Below are 7,990 nucleotides of genomic sequence, written 5' to 3'. Positions count from 1 at the left end.
TACATTCATTAGATTTTGATCATTTACATGATAACTTTGTGCAACACAGAAAATCATTAATTGTGATCTGTAACATGTTTTTATTGGAGATAAGTTACATTTTCGTCTGCCAGTCTAAAACAACAATAGCTTTGTTTCAATGTCAAGAAAAAGCATTTAAATTTTTTCACAGATTTTTGTCATTGCACTGTTGTAACTTATCAATTTCCTGATATTGAGCATCTAACAGGTCAACTTTGAAAAATAATGTCACTGACAGTCTTTCATCCTTAAAACTATGATGGTACTTCTGGATTTTTTCTTAATTTTTCTGAAATTAACCAGTCAAGGTGCTTTCCAACTCCCCATCCTTATCAAGCTCCTGTAGGAACAAATGATTTGAAGTTCATTTACAAACTATCCAGAGAATTTTCAGGGAGAGTATGGACTACACGACTTTCTGCAGCCATTTTTTTTTTTAAAGTGTCTTGCTGCATAAGAGACCAAATAACAACTGTGAAGGAACACAGGAGATGCACCTTATTGATGGGACTGTAGGAGAGTGCTGGACTGAAGACAAAAGGGTCCCAGAGTTACAAACGCAGTCTAAAATTACTTGGAAGTTTCAATTGAAGCTAGAATCTAACAAGAAGAGTTGCTTTCAGCCCTTAGCCCTCACCCCTTTTGCAGTGAACTACAAGGGTGGGGTAGGGATAATTGATGTGCCCCTTCCACAGTGTGTGGGGGAATAGTTCATGACATGATGGACCCCACACATACCGTGATGATGTCTATTCCGCCAATTAGTTCTCCCTTCACATAAATCTGTGGATAAGTTGGCCAGTTAGAATATGTCTTAAGACCCTGGCGAACCTGAGATGTAAAAGAGAGTTAATCTTAGTTTGCTTCTCCCATCATTGTTGTTGTTGTTGTTGTTGTTGTTGTTGTTGTCTACTAGACAAATAAAATTTTACCTCTTGATCTTCCAATATATCAAAAGTCTTGAATGGGACACTGAAAAAATGGAAAAAGAAACACTCAAATTATTCTTCATGGGATTATTACACAGATTATGCTTAAAAACCCTAAAATGTTGCAAGATTTTTACAACCAATCCAACAAGCCTTGAGTCTCTAAACCTTTTCCAGTTCTCACATGTTTAGTTTCTGAAAGCCTTAATTAGAAAGACCTGAACAAAAACCTAAAAATTCCAAACCCTGCTAAAATAACTCAACTCACCTAGGATACTTTTTCAAGATTTCACACAATTTCCTGCTGAAACCACACCTTGGACCCTATGAAAAAAATTACTAAATTTAAGTTACCATGACTATAATCACAAATTTCACTAAACAGACTTGTCAGTTTCTCTAGCTTTCCTTTGAAGATTTTTTAGTTGTAAGCAGTAAAAGTGAAAGAAAAATTAAAAAAAAAACCTGTCAGCAAAAGGTTAACATTGTATCATTCTACAGATCAAGAGAGGTACATGTTTAAAAAAAAAAGAAAAAAAAAAAGAAAGAAAAATGCCAGCAAAAGGTTCAGGTAAATGTAAAAGACTAACTGGTATAAGATTTCACTTCTTTGTATAATTAAAGTACTCAGCACCTCAGAAACAAGTAGGTGGTGAAAATCCAAGTCCCCTGGGCTCATGGAGGACACCACACTACATAGCCATCTTTGCCATATGCAGCTAAAATTCATCATGAATTAATGAAATCTAAACCCACCTCAGGATTTCCTTTCATGAAAACCATCACAGGGGCAGCTGAGATAAGAGACTGTAACCTTGAAAATAAAGTTAACAGTAGTGTGACACATGCAGAATATATGCATAAAGCAAGAGATGGAAGGGTGGGCTTATTGGACTGAACCATGTTTTAATAAGGCTAAGTTTCTAACTGTGGTGCTGTGTGGGTGAGTCAGCCACCAAAAAGAGTTTCTAAAGCTAATGTTTCCAGCATCAGCCCTTCATCAGAGTGAATGGTTTTGTTTGTTTGTTTGTTTGTTTTTGGTAAGAAAACTTTTATACTAAACCTTTCCCTTCTTTTTTTTCTTTTTGAGGCTGGTATTTACCTTTTGTTAAGATCTTCTTTTGTTGACAATGTCGATGTTAATTCTCCACTTGCTGCAAGTTCCTGCAATGAAAATACATGGAAAAGGTCTTAGTAACACAAAGATCATGCTGATAGCATTTTCCTTTATATTAACCCTTTAACTCCCAGATCAAATTTGTAATTCTCCTTTCTGTCAACCATACAATTCTTACAATGCTAGATCAGAGAATTTAGTATTGAATCAACTAATTATCCCCATTTTTCTTTATTCTCATCACTTATCTGGGTGATATTGTATTGATACTGTAAGGAGAAATTCTGTCTTGGTCACTCATGGGAGTTAAAGGGTTATGAGTGTTTATCTGGAAATAGTAAGTGCAGCTGACAAAGTAAAAAAATGAATTTCCTTCGATTTGGCCCAAAGAACCCTTTTGAAGGTAAATGATTTCAGAAATGTCATTTAAAGCTTCAGTTTACTTCCTTACCCAAAAATTACATACATCCAAATTCCTCAAACTGGGCCTGCTGCAACAGCCATGAACATTGAAATTTGGTGTTTGCAACAGTCCTTAAACTGTGGTTGTTTAAGAAAACCATGTTCTTAGCCATCTTCAATTTAGCCAAAAGTTTTATTGGAAGATTTATTTTTGAGAACAGTGTCAAGACAGCTGAATGCTAATAGTGAATGGACATTTATTTAATCAAATCAGTCAGCCCTCTTACAGAGAATCCCTGAGGTACACAACTTGCATTAAACTACAGTTTGGTTAGACCTATGTAAATGACTGGGCCTCAGGAGTGACAAGCTTCTAACTTTGCCTTACACTAAAACTACTGAATCCTTCATTAAGATCATGAGCAGAAAGGAAATGATCGCCAACCACAGAAGCTTTGATTGTTAAATGAATCCTCCTTGTCAGTACCAAAGGAAATGTAAAGAGAAGGGTATTAAGGATATAGATACTGATGTTAGGGTGTAATGGTAGGGTTAAACTGCCCAAATGAACATAGAAAACACTGTCTAAAAATATCCTTTATAAAGTTGGTTGCCCATTTCCTTAACCTTTAATTCCCTAAAGCGATAAAAATGTAACTTCTCCCAATAATAACCGTACATTTTCTAGAAAACAGCTAGTGAGAATACTCAAACTTATAAGGTGGCAGATATCTTGATTTAAAACCATAACTTACAAGGAACTGTGTGATAGCTAGAGGGAATAACTAACAATCAGATCTTGGATTTATGGTCTTAAAAATACGAGGAAGCATTTCCAAACCTTCACTATGTCCAGGCCTCCAACTAGTTCCCCATCAACATATAACTGTGGGTACGTGGGCCAATTTGAGTACACCTTTAAACCTATTATAATAAAATAAAACAACCTCAGATAGATACCTCATGCTTAACTGAGATAAAAATGATACAAGACCCAACTCACAGCAATTTATGTTCCTACTGTCACTCAAAATGAATGAAAGATGAGGAAAAACTGTGACCAACTTACAAACCTTGTCTGACTTCATTGTCTGTAAGGATATCAAAGTGACTGTAATCTGCTCCATGTGAATTTAGCAATTCTACTATTTGCCGACTAAATCCTACAATCAAAACAAAGAATCAATTCGCTGTACTGACATGAAACAATACCATCTAATAAATATTTAAAGCAATTTCAAAACACTCTGAACTTCCCAATGGCCTCCTCAAGGCAAACACTTAAAAAAAACCTTTAACACTTTAAATAATTAAACCCTAAGAGCTATGAGCATGTAATTTCTCCTCACAATAATACTGCTGAATCATTCATTAAGATCATGAGAATAAAGGAAATGATCCACAACCTGAGAAGCTTTGATTGTTAAACAAATTCTCCTTGTCAGTACCAGAGGAAATGCACAAAGAAGAGTATGGAGAATTTAGATACTGATATTAGAGTGTAGAGAGTAAAAAAAAACAAAACAAAAAGTGAATTCCCTAAATATCAGTACAAAAAAAGCTAGATACAGACCACAGCGAGGCTCCTGAGGTGATCCTTTCATGAAGAGGACATTTGGTGCTCCATTTATGATGTTCTTCAACCTGGTATTTAAATCCTGAGAAACAAACAAAACTATAGTTAATAGTAGTGACGCACTAATGTACCATTTCTCATCAGCAACCACAATAAAATGATATGAAAGTAGCCAGCTCAAGATGGCAGACTTGCAAGCAGTTCTGACCAGCTACTATCTCTTAATGACACATGGTTCCCACATTCATAGATCTTTTTAAAATCCCTGACTTCTCCCAGACTTTTCTCAGACTCTTCCCCGAAATTCCCTGACCAACTGAATAAAAAATATCGATTATAAGTCCTGACAATGGCCTCATACCTCCCTTCCGTCCTTTAAGTTATGTTTTATTCAGACAAGTAACATGTAGAGCTTATGAATTGACAGTTTCTTAAATGCAACATAGAAAAGTAGTTGATTTTCTTGAAAACCAAATATATCATCTTGTTCTTCAATTTCATGAAACAGTATTCTACCAATCCAACACATTTTATGTCCATAAAATGTAACACAGAATATGAAACATTCAAAACCATGAGAATGGGAGAAGTTTAATTCACAAAGTAACTTGAATCACACAGGGGAAATAATAATGCTTGTGGGTATCTATTAACTGCCAAAAAGGGTCAGCATTTCTCATCACAAAAAGGGCCTCCACAAGATTAAAACAAGATTTCACTCTTCCCTGACTTCTCTCGAAGAGGTAAAATTTCCCTGACTTCCCCTAACCTTGCAGAAATATTTTTTTCCCTGAATTTTCCCTGACCTGGAAAAGTACATGTACATGTAAGAGTAGAACAAAACCTGTAGAAAATCTCTGGAACAAACCTGTTTTGTGTCCTGTTCTTTTTCTGCAGTAACAGTTGTGGTGATAATACTTGCGTGATGTTGAACTTTCTTGGTCAAGGCTGGAGCATTTGCTCCATCCAACCGATCCACAACCTTTTGGTTCTAAACATAAACAAGTTAAAAGTCATGTCCAACAAGTTTACTAATAATGTCATCCACAGTAATCAAAATTAGTGCCATTATTTTTGTGGGATGCCCGTGGCAAACCACACTTAGTATCCACTTTGAGCATCATAGTGGTAGTTAGCCACATCCTCGTACTTCTCACTGAAGTTAAGCTTGAAGTATTAACAATGACGGGTTAACACTTGGATGAGTGACCATACATAACATGTTGCACTGTTGCCTTTTTCTGTCTTACTTCTGTATTATGATGAATCAGCAATAAATTTATTACTTCCATGTTAAACCAGAGTGACCATAGATAATGACCAACACATGCCCTACGAACACCTCCAGATGTATTGTTATTGCCATAGTTATCGTCATCACCATTATGGATGTCACTATCTAAGTGATTATCTTCATGCTCATCAACATTTCTCACGATAATCCTCATCAAAATAATAGTTAACCCTTCCACTTCCATGATCGAAATATGAATTATTTACACGGACAGCCATACATTTTGTTTAATTTTCACACCAAGTATTTAGTGTCAAATAGAAAAATAACACCAAGTCAAAATTTTTATTTCCTCTCTGCGTAGAAAGGTATTGATACTGTAAGGAGAAAATTATTTTTTATCACTACTAACAGAGAAAGGGTCAATCAGATTAACCTGGGTGGTAAGGACTCCCACAATGGGAAACGCAAATCTTATCCAATCCTATCCCGTTGTCCTTGACCCTCTGCAGATTGACTGGCATATTATCTCTCTTTACAATATCTCCCAGCCCAGCCCACCCCCTCCTTCCCCAAATCACACATTACAGAAGAATAAAGGAAATGATTACCAACTAAAGAAGCTCTTGATTGTTAAACAAATTCTCCTTGTCATTACCTTAGGAAATGTAAAGAGAACAGTATGGAGAATATGCATACTAAAATTAGGGTGTAGAGAATTTACCCACCTTGAAAAGGAGAAATGTTGGAACTGCACTTATTTCATATTTAAGAGATATTTCTGGTAGATTCTCAGCCTCAAGCTACAAACAAAAAATATGTGGGACAGAAGTTAGTCTGGCAAAATAATGTATTGATTATTGAAATTGTTGTACTGTGTTTGCAGGAGTTTATCAATGTAAAGTTGATGTCAGTGCATCTCACTTAGAGACTATTTATTGCCAAGGAGGAGGTTGCAAAGGATTCTGAGAGATGATCACATGGTTTTCAGGAGGAACAGAGAGGCGATCAGTCATTACCAACAGAGTGTAAAAGGGGACAATGAAAAAAATTACTGCCAGTTGAATGCAATGGGGGAGGGGAGGGAGGGGTTCCTGAGAATATTACAGAGCCTTATAAGAGGATCAAGTTCATATCATGGAGACACAAACAAAATCCTCCACACCTTGTGATTAATAATGAATTGTCCCCTAGGACTTTCCAACAATGGGACTGACCTTCACAAATTTGACATGTGAGTTCTCCTTTGCCAACTCTGTCATCACTTCATTCATCTGTTTACATTGAAGAGCCCATGGGGCATGGAAATGTACCACAGTAAGGGCACTAAAATTGATTAAAAAAAGAAGACAGGGGATTTTGTTTAATACTACCAAGACACCAGCACCTACAACAGTGACACATTTTTTTCATGTATCACAGGACAAAGCACATTGCTAGTCTTTAAAAAATACTCTCTTTCCTTAGGTCATCTTATTGCCAATTGGAAAAAAAAACAGTCAAAAAATAAACAAAGACAGCAAAATAAAGTGGAGGTTATCAACATTTCAACAGGGACCCTAAAGAAAAATATTCCAAACTCCTTCCAAGCAAAATATGCCTGGTGTACATGTTTTCAAGCATGCATAATTTACGAAGCACCACCCTAACAGTAACAAATGTTATGTTTATTTTCTTTTCCTGTAAAAATAAAACAAGAAAAACATAAAACTAAGCATTTAAAGCTAACAGTTTTACAAAATGAACATTATGCTACAACACAGACGCGAACTATGTATTTGACATTTTCTATTTAAAAACGGAGACTTCAAATTAATCTATAATAATTTGAGTTCACTCTAAAATTCTAGTGAACATACACTGAAATGACAGTCAAATTATGCTCCATCATCTTTCATACAGGATTAAATATTAAGGGTGATCGGCCGAATTTTTGGTGAGCCTCAAAAAATTAATAAAGTTTCAATTTGAAATTTAAGTCACAATTGAAATATTAAACAATAGTTAGAAACGGACTTTACAAACTAAAAACACCAAGCCTTGGTAGCGTTTCTCGCCAAAAAAATCTCGAATGAAAATAAATGTAACTTAAGTTAATTGCATTCAATTTGACATTTTTGGTTGTCAAGTTCGAAGCTGGAAGTTTCTATGCAAAGCTTATCTTTAATTTTATAAGTAAAGTGTCATCTGAACTTACCTTGTACAAATGGAGTTGATCGTGTCGAGAAAGCCAAAATTAAACCGAGCATTTTCTGTATCTCCTAAGCTTGCGGCGATCTCGATTCCTTTTCGTATTAGGACAGCACATAATTTATGTTCCCGCGATTTCGTAACAAACATTGGTTTTGCTATCAGCAGAGAAAAAATTATAGGCAGGTTGAAACATAGGACATTAACTCACCTGGAAGAATTACCCAAGATTTTATTAAATTCCGTGTTGGAGTTAACTTCTTCAAGAGCCATGTTCTTTGAATTTCTACCATGCACTCGCGTAACAACCAGCAGTAATAATAGGAAATTTATGCGCAGTAGACGCGCAGTGCTTTTTTTAATAACTACAGGGAGCGACTGGGAACGAACATCTGATAAAACAAGATCGCGTGAGGTCGCGTGAGATCGTTGGTCTGATCACGTGACTTAAAATGGCTTAGTAACGGCACATCGAAGGGAAGATGAAAATTCCCGACCCACTGCACGTGCGAGCTAGTGCA

The 7,990-nt window shown here is 35.9% G+C and overlaps 1 protein-coding gene across 1 annotated transcript; it reads right to left on the bottom strand.

Annotated features, from left to right (window-relative positions):
* Window positions 1-60: 60 nt before the first annotated feature.
* On the bottom strand, window positions 61-7,819 carry LOC113670016 (glutaredoxin-3). The gene is made up of 13 exons (XM_027186096.2): window positions 7,681-7,819; window positions 6,497-6,605; window positions 6,008-6,082; window positions 4,914-5,036; window positions 4,043-4,127; window positions 3,543-3,632; window positions 3,311-3,393; window positions 2,053-2,114; window positions 1,707-1,764; window positions 1,219-1,274; window positions 954-993; window positions 760-852; window positions 61-361 (listed from the first exon to the last, which is right to left on the bottom strand). Exons 1-13 carry the CDS (start codon window positions 7,740-7,742, stop codon window positions 317-319), a joined length of 981 nt encoding a protein of 326 aa, XP_027041897.2. The 5' UTR covers window positions 7,743-7,819; the 3' UTR covers window positions 61-316.
* Between the last annotated feature and the right edge of the window lie 171 nt (window positions 7,820-7,990).

The sequence above is a fragment of the Pocillopora damicornis genome, chromosome 2, assembly GCF_964200805.1.
Source record: "Pocillopora damicornis chromosome 2, jaPocDami1.2, whole genome shotgun sequence".
In the NCBI taxonomy this organism is placed as follows: domain Eukaryota; kingdom Metazoa; phylum Cnidaria; class Anthozoa; order Scleractinia; family Pocilloporidae; genus Pocillopora; species Pocillopora damicornis.
The sequence above is the reverse complement of the archived record's forward strand: the minus strand, read 5'-3'. Positions and strand labels throughout refer to the sequence as shown.

Coding starts and splice junctions, on each gene's coding strand:
- LOC113670016 (XM_027186096.2), bottom strand. CDS start 7,742: ATGGCTCTTGAAGAAGTTAACTCCAACACGGAATTTAATAAAATCTTG. Junction 3,633..4,042: donor ACCTCAGGAGCCTCGCTGTG/GTCTGTATCTAG, acceptor TTTTGATTGTAG/GATTTAGTCGGCAAATAGTA. Junction 994..1,218: donor ATCTTGAAAAAGTATCCTAG/GTGAGTTGAGTT, acceptor CCATTTTTTCAG/TGTCCCATTCAAGACTTTTG.